At 36.8% G+C, this 19,254-nt stretch overlaps 1 protein-coding gene and 1 non-coding gene across 2 annotated transcripts; one reads left to right on the top strand and one right to left on the bottom strand.

Moving 5' to 3' along the window:
• The first annotated feature begins 734 nt into the window (after positions 1 to 734).
• On the top strand, positions 735 to 1,538 carry LOC127097496 (ubiquitin domain-containing protein 7SL RNA1-like). Its single transcript, XM_051035993.1, has one exon. The coding sequence runs from the start codon at positions 735 to 737 to the stop codon at positions 1,536 to 1,538; it is 804 nt and encodes a 267-aa protein (XP_050891950.1).
• Positions 1,539 to 4,446: 2,908 nt separating this feature from the next.
• Positions 4,447 to 4,553, bottom strand: LOC127098925 (small nucleolar RNA R71). The gene has a single exon (XR_007793609.1). It is a non-coding gene; the product is annotated as a small nucleolar RNA R71 (small nucleolar RNA).
• Between the last annotated feature and the right edge of the window lie 14,701 nt (positions 4,554 to 19,254).

Raw genomic sequence — 19,254 nt, 5'->3', positions numbered from 1 at the left:
AAGATTGCTATTTTCAAAGATTGTGCGGTGTTATTTTTAGAGACTCTAACTACATTTTTTTTCCAATATTTTCTTTACTATAATTATGTATTGGCAGCTCAAATGGTGAAAGTATAGATGGAAAGTAATTTCACGATCACCGAAGGAAGCATGAGCAGAATTCTCTAAGCCTGCTTTTGTAACACAAGAATTTTTGCACGAGATGATATCAACATATTCATCCTCATTTTGATTGCGACAATCAATTGGTAACAACGATCTGAAATATATATATATATATATTTTTTCATATTATAATTAAAGAGATTTGATATCCAAAATATTATCTCAATTTTTTTCCCGAATTTTATCGTTAACTTTTGAAATAGATAGAAATGTTATATGTTTTTGAATTATTTATTTTAAGTTATAGAATATAAAAAAAATTAGTTAGCTCATGCTTGATTTCCTCTTCCATGTAACAATATTTTCTATTCTTTTGGTAACGAGTTGTTTAATGTGCTCAGTCAAGGCTTATTTCACTCCATTTAATTTGACCTTGAATTTGATTCCTATATTTATGTTAAAAAGTGGTAAATTCATAAAGCTTATTTTACACGTGTTAGAGCATATTACATTCATTGAATTAGGCTGATTTCATTCCTTAAATTCTCACTCCTGCATATAATAGCACCCTCCTCTCTCACAAAAATATTCTCACTTACTATCATTGAAAAGAGCTGTAGTTACATAAAATGGATGTAATTTTTGAAGTGCAAAGAGGAAGATCATTCTCCATTGAAGTAGGTTTTTTCGACACTATTTTGGAAATTAAAGAAAAAATCCAAAAGTATCACAGAATTCCAATCTCCAGACAAAATCTAATTTTTAATGGCCAAATTCTTCAAGACGACGGTGATATTTGGAAGTGCGCGATTTTTCAAAACTCACGTATTCATCTTATGGTGACCACCACCGCAGATTCTGATCATCGGAAATTACAAATAGATCAGGATACCAAATTTCACCTCAACGTTAAAACTCCTTCGTCCAAATCTCACTTTCATGTTGAAATTGACAAACACGATACCGTTTTAAAGCTCAAACAAAAAATTCACGACATTGATCAAAATGATGTCCCAGTTATCAATATCATGTTGCATTCAAGTGGAACTGAATTGCATGATAATCAGTTCTTACGTGATTGCTATCTTTCGGAGAAGAGCGAAGTTGAAGTGAGTTTTAAGCCACACATACCGGCAGCACCTGCTATTGTTGGTGGTGGAGGTGGAGCATCAAAGAAGTTGAAGGTAATGGTTTTGCCTAAAAGTGGTATAAAGAAAGTAGCTGTTGAAATGAATGCTTCTGATAACGTTGGAGAATTGAAAAAAGAGCTTCATAAATTGTGTCAAAGACTTCAATTTCATCTTCCACCAGAAGGTTACTTTTTCATTTATAAACAAAATGTTATGGAGGATGATAAGTCTTTTCGATGGCACAATGTTTCTCAAGGTGATACCATTGAAATCTTTAATGGTAGTGTTACTGGTGGATCATGAAAAAAAATTCTTAAATTTCTAGATCTTATTTTAGTTTAATTAGTGTAGTTTAATAAGTTATTAATTGATTAAGAATTTTGATTTTCTTTATTAATGTTGAAAAATAAATTATACATACATTCATGGACTATAATTGTTTTTTCTTTCAATATAATAACAAGTGAACCCATCAATAGCTGATAATTGGCCAGTTGCTCTAACTTCATGCCTCTATTGATATTCCCAGATTTCTTGAAGCAGATTTTTAGAAAATCTGTTTTCTATAATACATTGATCATACAAAGAATCAAAAACCATTTACGTATTTGTTTTGTCATGGCTCAAACAAAACATGATTATACTATTGTTAGCACAAACACATCACGTGCTTATTCACCGTTTTCTAAATAAAATCTCAAGACTTATATCATGATTTTCATATTTTAGTTTATAAAATACAGCATAAATGGATATAACTGATCAACTAAACAATGGGGGAAAACATAGACATATGAGTAGCACTGTTATCACCAGAGAGAGAGAGAAAGAGATAATTACAAACATAACAGATTATACAAATTTTAGGTGCAAGAATAATTATTGATTAATAGTTAATCAAAAATATAATTATTAGCATCTTAATATCTCAATATCTCATTTAATCACATGACTATTGATAACTCATATGTTATTAGATATTTAAATTCTTAACATTTAAATTTTTACGGCTTTATTTGATTTTAATTTGAGTATCGGATTGAGTTTTGCTATTTTTAGCTAGATTAGTACATAGATCATTAGGTGTCTTGTCTTGTGAATTTTATGTCTTTTTATATGTGTATGAGTTATTATGGTAACGAGTTCTGTCGCAGCAGAAATGCATTTCTTGTTTAGTAGACTTTAGAGTCAGAAGATGTTGAATGCAATGGAAAACATCAAGAGGATGGAAAATATAGAAGGAGATTGGTGTGGAAGAAGGAAGATCAAAGTGCTAGAAAACAAAAGACCGTAAAAGAGTATAACTATTGCAGTGTGCGACTTGTCCCATCTACAAAGCAGGTCTGCTACCAGACGTTTTGTCCACTACATGAGTTACGTACCTCTCATGGTATTGGTACGAATAATAAATAATGGAAGAAATATGTTGATTCTCATGGGCCAAAAAGTGATAGATAATTAAGAAGCCCATGATCCAATACCTCGCGAAACCTTAGATGGTGTTTTCTATAAAAGGATCCTTTGGAAGATATGAATGGAGGTTCAGACAGACAGACAAAACAATTGAGAGAAATTGGTGTGAAAGTAAGTTGAATCAAGTTTGGAGAATTTTTCTTCTCTTCTTCTCAAGTATAAGACATCAGTATCTAGCGTGACAAAACATGTCTCTCGCTGATTGAAAATTGTAAAAAGATGAAGAAGTTACTATTAGATTTTCATTTCTTTTTTATTATGTGTTTAAGAATGTTTAACTTAGGAACTAGTGTCGATTTATGTATTAAGCTCATCATGAGCTAAACTTATTTATATTGAACATTGTGAAGTTAATATGAATTAATCTCTTGTATTATTTTATGTGATATAAGTGACTAATTTTATCATGTGCTTTACTGTGATAAATCTGATTCTTTGACAAATTATCTTTAAAAACAAGATAAAAGCTTGTTGATGTGAGGAATTCATGAACAAGTGAAACTCATGATAAATATGATTGAAAATAATATATAGAATAGACATATTCACTAGAATAACTACTTTAGACATAAAGTTCTACAATCATATTAGAAATTTGAAAAGAAACCAGACATGCATTAAAGTTAAACGTAAGTTTAGGAATTTGTCTCATTGATTTCTTGCATGTGCTTCTGATGTTGTAGAAATACACCATAAGATCACATTCCGACCTCATCTGACACGACATATCACATCATATACACACAATAGATATGTTATTTTAATGGATCATTATCCAACATATTCTCCATTATTGATTTCACTTATTTAAACCAAACTTAGTTCTATTATTGTTTACTTAAAAATTGAACGTATAACATCCATAAATTATTGTTATTTTTGCACATGCTCATTCATAAATGATAGTTTTGAAAATCAATATAAGTTATTACACTCCCTGTGGGAACAATGTTCTTACTTTTTAGCACTTGCTTTTGTGGGTCGTGTATACTTTCGCGTTATATAGTTTTCACTTAACAAGTTTTTGGTGTCGTTTCCAGGGAGTGTGTCAATAAATTTTTTTTATTTTGTATAAAACATATTTCCTTTTGTGAAAATAGCATTTGAGCTTCTGACATTTTTTGTAGCCTAGTGAAGCTACAAGTGCTTAACTGCTGCATGCGCGGGTTGCTGACTCCATTATATATACGAGATCCTGAGCTAGAAAGAACACTCAAATTACTAAGGAGATTTCAAGCTACTGATCACTTACCATGAAGGCGTCAACATGCTCTTGTCTTTTGTAACTTTGAAGGATACTTTGAAGAGGAACCATTTGAAGAGGAAAGAGTCATGGCATATAATGACATTATTGGCATTGCCAATGATAGGTCAAGAAACATAAGAGATTATGTTGTGTTTGATCCCAAGCGATGAATACATGGATTATGCGACCATAGATCACAGTGGTACAATTCAAAGTCAAGCCTATGATGTTCCAAATGTTACAAGAAATAGACCAATATTCAAAAGCTGCCAATAAATATTCACATTTGCACTTGAGAAAATTCTTCGAAGTAGCCAGCAACTTCAAAATACCTGGAATTATTGCTGAAGCTTTTAAACTCATGTTGTTTCCATACTTTCTAAGGGATAGAGCCAAGAGTTGGTTAAATTCTCTAGAGCCCAATTCCATAGCCACATGGAATGCCTTAGTTGATTTTTTTTATCTAAGTACTTTCCTCCTATAAAGAATTCCAATATTAAAAATTATATTACCTCATTTAGACAAGGAGGTGATGAGTCTTTGTTTGATGCTTAGGAAAGATTCAAGGAGTTGTAAAGGAAATTTCCTCGTCATGGGATACCAATATGTATTCAACTAGAAACATTCAATAATGGATTGGTTTAATCCTCAAGAAACATGCTAGATACATCCTATGTTGGAGCTTTGTTATCCAAATCCTATTAAAAAGGCTACAAGTTGATTGAAAGCATTACAACAAATACCTACCAATGACCAGTTACAAGAGTTGTTGTTGTCTCCACTCAAAAGAAGCCAGTCGGTGTCCATGAAGTCGCTACGACTATGACCCTTAATGCTCAAGTGGCTCAGATTCACCAAATGATGAAGAATATGATGACGAGTCCTGAAGTTCTAGCATCCGAGCCTACAAAAGTTATAACTGACACATTAGAGGTTTCATGTGTTTATTGTGGGGGAGATCATTTATTTGAAGATTTCTCAGGCAATCCAATTTCTATGAACTACGTGGGCAACAATAAGTACAACAACCACTACAACAACACTAACAATCCTGGGTGGCGTTATCATCTGAACTTCTCATGGAGTAACACACAAAACTAATTCAAGGCTCAAGCACCAAAAGTTACACCTAGTTTATACACATCAAATCATGTGTGTGTCATACGCCAAAATTTACCCTCCCTTTTTCCTCTTTTTACATAGCTCATTTGTATACATCGAATCATATCATGCACGACCATTGCATTTGGTCATGGAATCACAAGCATGGTCACATTGTGTCTTGTATCTTAACATTAGGGTGTCATCTTATTTTGCTTATCAACTAACCATAACTTCATTGAGAGATAGTACTTGTTTTTTCTTGTTACTCATGTGGGTGATCATGCTTCAAATCAAGGAAAGAAAAAGATCTTTTGGTCAAGGGAAATGCAAATTTGCTCCATGTGATTCAAAGGTGGTTCATGTGTTTATTTTCATGCCATATCACCTAATCTTCAAGCTATCTTCAATATAACTCAAGCCCTAATAAATTTTTCATCAAGGGATGTTTATTCCATCATCATTATGGTTTAAAACGCAACAAAATATCAAGTTTGCACAAAAGGGCACAAGTGTGGTTGACCTAATTTGCAAGTATGCCATGCCTTTGGTCCAAAATCCGTAACTCCTTCAACTTTTATCCAATTGCCAAGATTTTTTAATTCAAATGTGCCTTTTGGGATCCTATACAACTTTGATTCAAGGGTAAAACACCGATTCAATCATTAAGGACGTCATTTGTGCAAAAGACCTAGTTACGAAAATGGGCCAAAACCTTGTCATGACCACTATTTTCCACCCTTGCCATTTTCAGCTCATACATTATTTTTATCCCATTCTTTTTTCATATTGTTAATCTTATTTCAAAGATCATTTGGACCATGTTTTGCTCAAAATTCACGAGGGAATCAAAAGTTATGGTGTCATCAACTTAGGACCTCAAAATGACAAAACATGCCTCAAGCTACTTGACCAAATGCCCGACCTAAAAATCAATTCACGACCTCAACTTCCCAAGCATATAACTTTCACCTCAAATCTGCTTTGGATTTTATTCTTTTTGTATCATGTTCTAATCCATGAATTGATCATTTGGTTCAAAGAAAATTGGAAAACGCACGAGTAGATTGGAATTGGCCTAAGCATGAACATGGTAACTTAAACTCTATTTTGCACCGTGGCCTATAATGCGGAAACATGCCAAAACCAACTTGAGACCACTTCTCACGTGTGCAAACTTGTTTCCCATGACCAAACGCATCTGACCATAACATAAAATGACTTACAAAGCGCCAAAATCACGAGTTTTTCACACGGTTTGGATCTGAAAATTCTTGAATGGATTCACACGTTTGAGATCAAATTTCACAGGAACCATGATCCTACTTCATTTCCTATAAATAGGGTAGTGATTTGCCTTAATTTCCAAGATTCAATAGCCAAGAAATCTCTACCTCACTGAAACTCAAAAGTACCTAAAAACCAGTCACCCTCTTTTTCAATTCAAGTCTTTTTGCTCCCAATTCTTTGCCCATAATCCTTCATCGGCATCATCTGAAGTTGTCTGAAGCATTTTTGTGGTCTGAATCCTCCTGCAACATTGCTTCCAGTTCCACCATTGTTGACTTCGAGCTTCGATTTAGACAAGGTAATTACGAGTAAAATTACACTTCAAGCAAGTTACCATTCTCTTTGTGTGGTTCCACTGATTGAAAGCCCTCATCTACCTTTGATTTATCTTTTGATTTGGTCATTTAATTTAACTTTGAAGAACTAGGGTTCTTCACGAGTTTAAGCAAATTCTCCCTGCTTAGAGCAAATCAATTTCTCTGATGCAGGGGGACATGAATGATGAGTGAAGTGGAAGCTTGCACGATGTCTGTTTGAGCTTAAAACTTCAAGTTCATGAAGTTGCAAAACTTCACAGAGGTTGAAGATGAAGTTTGCACGCGTTATGGAGCCAAATTTGAATCCTCCATCCAATCAGTGTGTGCCACATAACCTATCTGTTACATTCAAATGTTTATTTTCTTATTTTTATTTTATTTAATTCCTTTTTCTTTCAAAAATCATTTTAATTAGATCCTTTATTATTTTTTAGTCCAACTTTTTTTCATAATTTCATAAAAATATTATCTACCACATATAATTTTTTCATATTTTTTAAAACTCTTTTTTCATTTAATTCATATTTTCTCTTATTTTTCATTTAATTTTCTTTTAATATTTTTATTTTAATCATTTCAAAACATTTTTCATCCCAACTTTTAAGGTCAAGTCGTTTATAATTTTTTTGACCTTCTCCATTTCTGTTGTACTTTTATCTTGTGTTTTGACCCGTCTTTGACATTTTCTCTTTTATTTTATTTTATTAATCATTATTAAATCATGTTTAATCATTTTTTATTTCTTTTTGATATTCACTTGATGTTTTGAATTGAGTTGATTGCTTGGTTGATGAATTCCTCCACATCTCAAATCATTGATAGATGCACTTGAGGTTTATTCAGCCTTCTTTGATCCAAAACTATTGGTAGATGATCATGAATCATATTCAATATTTTGCATCAACGATTGGTTATCCCTCGATGCGCCAGATTTTGAGTATTTTGATTTGCGGATGGAATGATCCCTATGTGATTGCCTTGACTCTCCTCTTCATTATTTCTATCTTCATCTCTTCTCTTCTTTAAATCAGTGTGTTACCTGTTGTAGGAGGTTAACTTTGTGCTAATTGTATAACATGTCTGACACATATAATGTTACTGACCAACCTCAACTAGGTATGGCTTCTACATAAGCCTACTTACGATTGCTTAACAAAGCTCTAAATTGTCCCGGCATAATTAATTGATCACTAACTTCTAACATTAGTTTGTGCTCTTTACATTATTTCCTTTTAATTCATGTCATTTAGTTTATGTCATTTAAATTTATTCCATTTACTTAACGCACTTTAATTCCATGTCCATTAATCATCATAGCACTTCACACTTTATTCATCTTGCCTTATTCATATGTTGCTTCTTATCTTGTTTGTTTGATTTGCTTGTTAATCTTAATGAACCAAAACATGATAAAGCAATTTGGACTTAATCTTAACCCTATACTTGACTTGGAGTGTTGAAGATCTATTTGGACTTTGGAATTTGACTTGGGATTTATGCCTTTTTCTTGAGTTGGAGTGACCTTGGACCCATGGACCTTGTGGACGTTTTGGCTTGCGTTTGCTCATGTTGAACTTCTTAGCTTGCGTTTGCTCATGTTGAACTTCTTAGCTTGTGTTTTGCTTTATGCCTCTTGCTTATTGCATTCATCTGCTTAGGCTTAGCATACATTTTCATACATATGCCTTTCTCTTGGGCTACCTAACAACGAGACATAGGACAATACACTTTTCACACACATGGCTTTCTCTTGGGTTACCTAACAATGAGACGTTAGGCTAGTTTTGTATGATCATGCATCTTTGTTTGTTCACCCATCCTACTCCATTAATTTGGCCTAATCAAATTCCCATTTGATCAGCTAGATCCTTTCATCTGTTATATTATCCCTTGGTCACTTGATGGGACTTGCCTCTGTCACTTTGGAGCTTTCACCTCCCAACAAGTTCAAGGCCCTCAATGGACTACAACTTTCATCAGTAGATCTCAGTCATCTGACTCATCCCCACAGGCATCCTTGGGAATCTGGCTCAACAACTTCTCAGCCATTAACTAGATTGGCATGACATGAGCCTTAAGCAATAGAGAATGATGAAAGGGGGTTTTCCCTATAATTGTCTAGAATATATATGGGTACGGGACGAATGACCCAATTTCTCGGAGTATTTGTCTTTGTTTATAGATTTTAGTGTAATTCCAGTCAATTCACTAACAACTCTACAACTAGCCTTGTGGATCCCTTTATCTCTCCTTTTGGTTTAAACACCATTGCAATCACTTTCTTTTTGGGTTGACACCTTCATGGTTGTTCCCCTTTCCTTTTGGGTTGACACCTTCATGGTTATTCCCACTTTCTTTTGGATTTACTCCTTCATGGTTATTCCCCTTTATTGGTTTAAACATCATTCCTTACATTGTTAGACCCAGTGCTTTGGTAAGACCCTTGTCATGTGAGTCTAGGGCTTTGACAAGTTCCTACTTTTATCCCTTACCATGTTAGACCCAGTGCTTTGGTAAGACCCTTGTCATGTGAGTCTTAGGCTTTGATAAATTCCGGCTTTTCCTCATAACCATGTTAGACCCAATGCTTTGGTAAGACCCTTGTCATGTGAGTCTAAGGCTTTGACAAGTTCCTGCTTTTCTTCCTTACCATGTTAGATCCAGTGCTTTGGCAAGACCCTTGCTATGTGAGTCCCAGGTTTTGACAAGTTCCTGTTTTTCTTCCTTGCCATGTTAGAACTAGTGCTTTAGTAAAACCCTTGTCATGTGAGTCTTCGGCTTTGATAAGTTTCCTTCCTTTCTGGTTTAAACACCTCCCCTAATCATCTATTTTCTCGATCTTTATTCTCTGAACTACGTAGCTATGACTTCCTTATTTCACTGTAAGGATATATAGGCACGAGGATATGAATCCTTGGCGAGCACCTTTCTCCACCCTTCTTTCCTCTCCCCTTTTTCCTTTCCCTGGTTCCATGAACTACGAAGCTCTGACTTTCTCATTGCACCATGAGAATATGTAGGCATGAGGGCCACATTCTTCCTCGATCATTCTTTTTCTAACCCTTTTCCTATTTTGAAGGTACACGAAGATAGTAACACCCATCCAAGAAAGAGCATTCAAAATGGTTCCCATGGAGTACCATGGATGTGAGGGGTGCTAATACCTTCCCCTTGCATAACTGACTTCCTTACCTGTTTCTCTATTTTCCCTTGGGTTTTATTAATATTTTCCCTTCCCTCTTTTGGGATAAAAAAAATGGTGGCGACTCTGTTGTACCTTCGAGTGTGCGATGCGTTCGGTGGGCATACTTCAGGTGGCGACTCTGCTGGAGACAGCTGTTTCCTAGTTGCTAGAAGGAGTCAAGCCTAATTTTGTTTGTTTTCTTGTTTTCTTGGGTGTTGATTTTCATGTTTTCCTGCTTTTAGCTTTTATGTTTATTGCATATTGTATTGCTTTATATTTTGTATTTTTGCTAACCCTATTTTGGATATTTGTCTTTTATTGTTGTTGGGTGAGGTTGATGTTACTTGAGAGAAGCTCTACACCCGAGCTTGAGTATACATATGGGTATAGACTTGTGGATAGTCGTGTTGACCTGCGTTTTTGCGTGTTGGGTTGGAACGAGACCCAGACTCATACTAGATTCACTTGGGGGTACTTTTGTCCTGTGAGAATTCACTACGACAAAGTATTTTCACTTGATTCCATGACTCTGGGAAGCCTTTTAGGGATCACCTTTTGAAGACTAGTACATACATGTGAGTGGGATATTGGGTTTTTACAAGAAACCAAGATCTTATGTACCTTTTGCTTCTCATATAACGTCATATCTTTAATCTTACATCAAGCAGAATGGTCATATTATCCGGAATATGGCCATGTTGTTGCATAACATTTGCATATCATAAATAACCATTATATCATATAACTCTTTATGCATATGCATTTCCAGGGAATCCGAGAGCCTAGTTTGTTGTTAAGTACTCAGAGATAGCATGAATCCTTGAAGAAGAAGTGTGTCCAGTTACAAGTTTGTGGAACCACAATTGAAAACTTTTAAGGGATTGGGAACTCGTTTGGATCTGGATCACAAAGAGGATTTCAAGAAGGCCTATGGGAATCTTCTAGGTATTCTCAACACTGAAGTGAACACTACAACAGTCCATACTTTAGTGCAGTTCTATGACCCTCCTTTGAGGTGTTTCACTTTTCAAGATTATCAGTTGGCTCCTATGTGGGAAGAATAATCACATATCTTGGGGGTCGGAATTAAGAATCAGGTTCCTTTAGTCAGTACCAAGGAACTACCGAAGTCTCATCTTTTAGCCGAAGCTTTGCATTTGGAGAAGAAGGAAATGGAGCTCAATCTTAAGCCTAAGGGTGGAACTCGTGGTTTTACTCTAAAGTTTTTGGTTGAGAAGGACATTGCCTTTGCTGATGTTGGAAGTTGGATAGCTTTCAACTCTATTTTCGCTTTGCTCATCTATGGGATTATGTTATTTCCTAGTATGGAAGACTTTGTGGACCTTGCCTCTATTCATATCCTCATGTCCAAGAATCTGGTTCCTACACTTCTTGCTGACACTTACTACTCTATTCATGTAAGGACTTAGAAGAAGAATGATATTATCATGTGATATGTTCCTCTGTTGTATAGGTGGTTTATTTCGCACCTGCCCAACAAGGGCCCTTTCATCGAGAACAATGGCAATCTCAAGTGGTCTCAGAGGATCATGTCTCTGAATACTGAAGATATTCTATGGTACTCTAGAGCCTATGATGATGTCAAGGTTATCCTTAATTATGTAAATTTCCCCAATGTACCCCTCATAGGTATAAAGAGTCGAATTAACTACAATCTGAGATTAGCTTTACGTCAGTTGAGTTACCCGTTGTTGCACAAGCCGGATTTCGAGCAAGTGGAGGAGTTTGTTTTATATGAAAGGGTTGACAATCCATAGTTTCTAAAGAAGATCGTCAGATCTTGGAGGGAGGTCCGACCTCAAGGAAGGTCCGAGTTAGGGAAGAAAAATTGCATCACCAATGAAGCTTATACGTAGTGGGTTATGGATAGGTGTAGCACCTCAAATTTGCACCTCTCATTTTGTACATACATTTTCATTTTAGGTCATTAACATTTGCATTGTTCATTTGCATAGTCCATCAAGATCAGGCAAGACTGGTCAGGAGGCTCAGTTGTGCAAGCAAGCAAGTGCTTTTCCTATGGAATCAAAGCCCTAGGGTTGGTACAATGAGTTCATATGATTCAAGGATCATTTTGAAGTGGTTTGGTCAAGCATTGAAGGCTCAGAGCTCATCAGTCAATGGGAAATTCATCTGAAACCCTAGAAAGTCAACAGAAGTCAACTGTCAATTCAATCATGGATTTGAAGGTGGGAGATGGTTAGAGATGCCTCATTCATGTCCATACAAGTCTCATTTGACATTTCAAACATCAATAATGAAGAATTTGAGGTCAGATGGAACTTTCCAAAAATAGTAAGTGACCTGTAATTTGAAATTGCCAAAAATGGAAAGGTCTTCTCCTCAAGTTTACATCATCAAGCAAGATTCAAATGAAATTTTGTCCAACATGAAAGTTGTAGATCTTGCTCTCCCATTTCCAAAAAGTCCAAGATCATGAATTTCTAATGTGTGGTTGAAGAGATATGGATCAATCATTACCAAGTGAATTTGAACTTCAAGCATGCATAACTTTTTAACCATAAGGCCAAATGAGATGGATCTTTTTGCACATTTTTCTCTTGATCTCTACTATCCAAATCATGCATCATAAGCCATGTATTTCCATCACAAAATATTTGGTTTTCCATTTGAATTTTGGAGGGAAATTTCAAATTTGAAAATTATGCATTGTTTTCACTTCCCACCATTTGCATTAGCTTCTAAACAGCATTTGAAATGATTCCAAGGCCAAATTCGGGTACTGTTACATTGCTTTTCCACACATGAGGTGCATTGGCCAATTTGCATAAACACTTGATTTTCACTAATCCACTTGCATTAGCTTAAGCATGGTTAACAAACATCATTAACAGAGCATATATATAGCTAATGATAACAGAAAATTGGATTAACAACATCACATTTCAGATCTAGATCAGTTTTCACATTTTTGCTCTCACACTTTTCTGCAATTTTTCTTCAAATCCATTGCCTTTTTCTTGATCAAATCATCATCCATGAGCATTGTAGAACAAGATTGAAGCAATATTCCGAAGATTTTGTGCAAGTTGAAGCTGTTTCGAAGCTCACACTCATCCATGGCAGTTGGAGTTTTTGGCCAAATCATGCAAGGTTAAGCATCAAGCATTCATCCATTCAATCATCCAAGAGCTTAGGAAGAACTGTTTGTGTTGTTCAAGGCCTGAATCAACCGATTTCACTTCTGCATCTTCTTGAAGGTCAGAATTCGACTCTCATAATTCATGAAATTGTTATATGCATGTTGTGGATCCTTCATCACTGAGCATGCTGAGCTTTGTTTCACTGATTTCCATGCAGAAATGAGTTAATTATGCTAGATCTAAGTTTGACATGTTAATGTTCTTGGCTTCGAATCTTTGAATGTGTATAGAATTAGAACAAATTAAACATGGATTATTGATGTATGATGTGAGAGGAACACGATGATATATCTATTGTTAATTTCTGTGCACTTTTGTTCTTGAGCGTATGAACATGATGAATGTGTATGAATGCGTTAGGGTTTTCTGTCCAGAAACTCATTTGATCCGTTTCAGCGTGCCTTGCATGCGTTTTTATGTTATTAGCCATGTATTGGACCACGTGTTGCTGGCATGACATATTGATTGGACCATATTCGTTTGCCCTGCCATGTCCTTTAATGAAACGGGGCGTTTCACTCAGTAGCGCACCAGCGTTCAAATTGATGCATAGTTCGATCCCTGGCTCCAGCAGATCCCATTGCATTTCACATATTATTCCATGTTATTCATGCACCTTACTTTCATGTTTTTTTTAATTTTTCATTCACTTCAAAAATTCATAACTCAATAAATATTGCTCCAAATAATGTGTGGTTTTTTGCATCTTGATCCTCATCATGTCTAGTATTTTTTGGCTATTTTTCCAGAAATTGTGCACGGTTGAAAAATATTTTGACCTAGGGTTTGTGTATGCATGTCTAGTTTGTACCTTGCTTGCCATTTGCTTTGTGAAATAATGAGTTTTAATCCAATGCTTTTGAAATTTGGTATGATGAAACTAGATTCATTCTTTGACATTTTGGTGTTGAGTTTGAATTTTTAGCATTTATGGTTGTTGAGATATGATCTGGTTAATGTAGGTGTGACAATGTGTGTCACACCTTTGCTTGCTCAACTTGATGAATTTCTTTGCCATTCCAAATAAATGTCAAATGATGTGATTTTTTGTATGATCCTTCTTCCGGATGTTGTGGTTAATCATGAATTTTTTTGGAATTTTTGGATTCATTTCTGATTTGTTTGAGATTTTTCTTTCTGGATTGCCATTTGTGAGCTTTTGAATAGTCTTGAACTTCCATGATTTGTGAAATGCTGGTTGTTTATCATATGGATGTGGAATTTTGCACATTGTTTCTAGACATATTGAAGTTTATTGTGGCTTTGGTTTGAGGTCTTTTTCATTTGCCAATTCTGTTTTAGGCTTGTGCTAAGTTGATGTATCAAATTGTGTCCTATTTGAGCTTGTTTGTGCTTACCTTGCCTTATGGAATTCGGTTACCATGCTTAAACTTGTCCAAATGCCCTTGATTTTTGGTGTGATGATCATGTTGTGTGTTCTGTTTAGCCATGATTTTTCTTGAGATTTATTGAATCATTTTTGAATTAATGTGGATTTGTTCATTCTGTTGCCTCAATGTGCTTTCAACTTGCATGCCTTGCCTTATTTGATTTGTGAAATGAAATTGGTTGATGCTATTGACATGAGACCTTTTGGATTATCTTCTTATTGGATTAAAGTTGATTCATGTCAATTTTCATGTTATGTTTTGAATTATTTCTCCCTCTTTGACCCTAGGCCTTGTCCTAGTGGTTTGTGCTTATGTTTGAGCTTTGTTTTCAGGATAAGAAGCATATGGCCATGAGAGGATTGATTCACATTGCTTGAGTTGGATTATTTGGTTGATATTGACTAACCTTGACTTGTTTTGTAGGTGGCTCTTAGCTCATTTGATTGAGCTTGTGTCTTGCACATTGTTGCATTGCTTGTTTGATTGTGTACTGTTGACTATTGATTGTCCGTTTGACTTTTTGAGTTGTGTACTGATTGGTTTGATGTTTCCACAGGTACATAAGTTGCTTAAGTTCACTTTGAACTTGCTTTTGCTTGGTTGCTTAACCAATTAGGTATAACCTCTCTTCTTCATGTAGTCTGGAAGACCTGGCCTGTTATGTGGTCAGGCACCTGTCTGAAGCCCTCCTTAAGAGGCGATGTCTTTGTGTGTTTATTTTTGTGCTAAGCAGGAAAAGTCCTTTGATAAGGCAATTGGCAGACAAAAGAGATGTGTAGTCCATCTCCTGCTACTCAGTGTGTCACTCATCTTGCTCACACCACATGTGTTGATGCATAGTGAGTAAAAGCCCAAGATCCTATAGAGTCTAATCCTTGTGGAGAAGAGTTCCTACTTTCTGAACTCTCACACCTTCTATTATTCAATGCTCTCCCTGACCAGGGATAAGAGCTATGAGGCACACCCCTCATCTCCATTTCATCTGCTTCACCCTAACTCTCAATGTTAGGGTTAAGAGCTAACATCACCCTGTTACAGTGGCTTGTTTGTCGAGGTTGACATGACCCCTTGACTAAAGCCTAACCCTGTGTGAGCCCACTTTGTTTGTATATAGTGTGTGCTATTTGTGTGTATGCTTGCTCTTGTGCTTTGCCTGTGTCGCTTAGGATAGCTTGCTCCCTGTGCAAGTTAGATAGAAACCTTAACCTAGGACCATGGTGAATTTGCATGATAACTATTAGGCTCGAGTTAGTCTCCCTTCTAGTATGTCATTTCCCAGTCTCTGGTTAGGTTAGAAGTTCTTTCCCTGCGTAGGGGAACTACGTCGCCCTGATCCTCATACCAGATGAGGTACGTAGGCAGGAGATGAGCTGATCTCTCCAGGCGCCCTTTTTCTTTTTCAAACCCTTTGTGTGTGTTGGAGTCTGACATAAGTCCAGCGATTGGCAGTTGGTTTCCTGTGTGTGTTTCTTGGTTCGGAGTCTGATGTAAGTCCAGCGATTGGCATTCGACCTCCATGTTTGCCTATTTGTGTGGAGTCTGACGTAAGTCCAGCGATTGGCAGTCGGTTTCCTGTGTGGTTTTGTTTGGCGTGCGTTAGCCGAGCTACGAGTGCTCTGATTCTTCTTTAGTCCAAGAAGATACGTATGCATAGGATGCGACATCCTAGCGAGCACGTTTTCCCCTGTCCCGAACTACGTCGACTCTGATGTCTGTGCTTGACAGACTACGTAGGCCCAGGATGCGATATCCTACCGAGTTAGTTTCTTTTGTTTTTTGTGTCTCTTTCAGCCAGTGTTTGATGTTTGAGCAGCGTCTAGCAACCTTTATCCTTTCTTTTGTGCGTGGATCCCGTCGAGTACGACGGATGCGTAGGGGTGCTAATACCTTCCCTTCGCATAACCGACTCCCGATCCCATTTCTCTCTGGTCGCGAGACCATGTCTTTTCCAGGTTTACTTCGAGCGTTTCCTTTCCCTCTTTTGGGATAAATAACGCACGGTGGCGGCTCTGTTGTTTTTGTTTTCCCGCCGGTTTTTTCGCGTAATGCGACAATAGGGTTGAAGAAATTTTGTTTCCGTTTCCGTTTGAACCATCTATGAACATCTTGCAACATGTTTTTGTAGTTGCTCCTACCTCTGAGGTGGGGAAACTCAAGGAGACTATCAACAACTTAGAGAAAGAGAACATTAATCTTTGATCTAATCTTAGTAGGGTTACAAGGGAGAAGGAAGACTTGGAGATTAACCTCAACCAGAAAAGAATTATGACATCCCAAGCGGTGGAGGAAGCCCAAGAGGAGAAGTTCAAAAGGAGGAAAGTAGGTGACGTTTTGAAGGGGACTATTGACAGTTTGTTCATCAAGAAGAAACATCTCGCTGACGCCCAATATCAAGCATGCAAGATGTAGATCATTCGCCAAGACCGGCTCAAGAAGCTTCGAGAATAGTTAGAGAGCTGCAAGAAGGAGTTGAAGGAAGAAAGAAGACGTACTAAGAAGTTGAAGGCTTCTTTATCTCAACACCAGACAGAACTCGACAAGCGGTTTAAGGAGATTCGAGGGTTGAAAGATCAAGCGCATCAAAGTAGAGGAGATACTGATCAACTTCAGCAAGAGGCTACATATTAGGAAAGAAACAGTTGTTACTTGCAAGTACTATTGGATCATAAGGAGGTTGTTTTACAAGACCTTTTGAGTTGACCAACTCAGTCTGTGCCTTTGAGGATGCATGGTGGTGGTTGATTGAGATTCAGTGGATGCTAGTTATCTTTGAGGGTTTCCATTATTATCTTTTGAGCACACTTAATGTAGCCCTTGGGAAAAAGCTGTAATAATTGTACTCTTTGTTTCATTGTTATGAATATAAAAGGGTTCTTTTTATTATCAATTTTTTCCTATGCTTTATGATTACTTACGACAAATAAAGACTCGAGAATTCCCTGAAAAACTTTATAATAATCAAAAGTCTTTTTGTATAACATCTCATTCATTCATATGCACTTTCCTATCCAAAATACAAAATGCTTACATCCGTCTTCATCCTCTTCAGAAAGACGACGACTCACCGGTACTTCACAAAAGCTAACAAAAAGAGAATTATGTCTGATTTTCAACAAGAGAATGTTGCAACAACAGAGGATCTAGGTCAACTCCAAGGACAGATGGGTACCATTCTAGAACATCAGCATACTCAAAGAGATAATGTTGTTGTTGTCAATCACTTTGATGCTACTATGTTGACTTCTACTGTTGACACAACTTTGGTTGTGATGGATCCTATTGACACGATTTTTCAACATGCTGCTATTAACCAACCTTTGTCTCAAGTTGGTCCTAGTAGGTTTTCTACTTTCTACCCATAGGGGATGCCTCATAATTACAAACCTCAGTTTGCTACTGGAAATTCGTTCATGATGTATCAGTCCTTTGATGATACTCTTGCCAATGTGAATTTTTCTGCCTTCCCATGACGGATGCATAACCCTTACTTTGCTCAAGGGGTTAAAATAGAAGATACACCTGTTGTGAATGTTGAAGGTGCTGAAGACCAGGAACCCGAGTATAGGGGTCCTCATCTCAATTTCCATATCTCTGCTCCACCTGTTCAGCCAAATCCCTATGCTTTTGCTGTTATGGTTCCTCCATTTTCGAACAATGTTGCACTCCAGTATGCCTATTTCGAGGCATCTCTTTCTCCAAATATGCAACCTGAGGGACAAATTTCTCAAGAAGGCACTCCAGTTGCCCAGGCTTTGAACCCGTCTATGATGTATCAGATGTCTCCATAGTTTATGCCGCAACCTTTACCTGCTCAGAATGTTGTTCAACCTCATCCTAGGGTTTCTACTCAAAGGGTACTTGGTATAAATCCACCTAGGCCTGCTGAATATCAACTCTTCGAGGAACGAATCCATGCTATTGAAGTTTTATCTACTCTCGGTTTGAATGCAAGAGAACTATCCTTAGTACCTAATGTTATTCTCCCTCAAAAGTTCAAAGTACCTAATCTACCCAAGTATAAGGGCTTAAGTTGTCCTCGCAATCACATTACCATATACTGCAGGAAGATGACTTCCTACATTGATAATGATGAGTTGTTAATACATTGCTTCCAAGACAGCCTGTCTGAGGCATCTTTGGATTGGTATATGAATCTAGAGCCATGGAAGATAAGGCCCTGGAAGGATTTGCCTTATGCCTTTTTGAACCATTACAAGTTTAATATGTACATGGCTCCTACCGGATTACAACTTAGAACCAAGCACAACGGTCTAGTGAAACTTTTAAAGAGTATGCACAGAGATGGCGTGAAATGGCTTCGAGGGTTAGGCCAACTTTGAAAGATACCGAGTTAGTGGACATTTTCATGGGGATGCTCCAAATTTTTTACTATGGAAAGATGGTTGGGAGTTCATCTTCCAACTTTGCTGATCTAGTCATAAACAGGGAGATGATTGAAAGTGGTCTTAAGACAGGGAAGATTGTCGGTGGTGGTAACTAGCAGTGTGTAGTTAGAAGACCTTCTAGTGGGTATACCAAGAAGAAATAAGGAGAGAAGAATGTCGTAATAGCAAGTGTTCCATAGTATCCATCTCATATGGTTCCTCTACCATACTATCCATACCCGTATGTGGCGGCAAGCTAGCTCCAACAACCATTTCAGTATTAACCACAGTATCAACAACCTCCTCATGCACAACAACAACAACAACAACAACCTCAAGGACAAGCTCCTCAAAAGCAGAACACAAACAATAGAGTCCTAAATCAAAATCATTGTGGGAATAAGGGGCAGAATCAAAACTAGAATCAGAGGCATCCTTAAAATACCA

Source organism: Lathyrus oleraceus, chromosome 6 (assembly GCF_024323335.1).
Source record: "Lathyrus oleraceus cultivar Zhongwan6 chromosome 6, CAAS_Psat_ZW6_1.0, whole genome shotgun sequence".
Classification (NCBI taxonomy): domain Eukaryota; kingdom Viridiplantae; phylum Streptophyta; class Magnoliopsida; order Fabales; family Fabaceae; genus Lathyrus; species Lathyrus oleraceus.
Note: the sequence above shows the minus strand (reverse complement) of the source record. Positions and strands in the feature narration are given on the sequence as shown.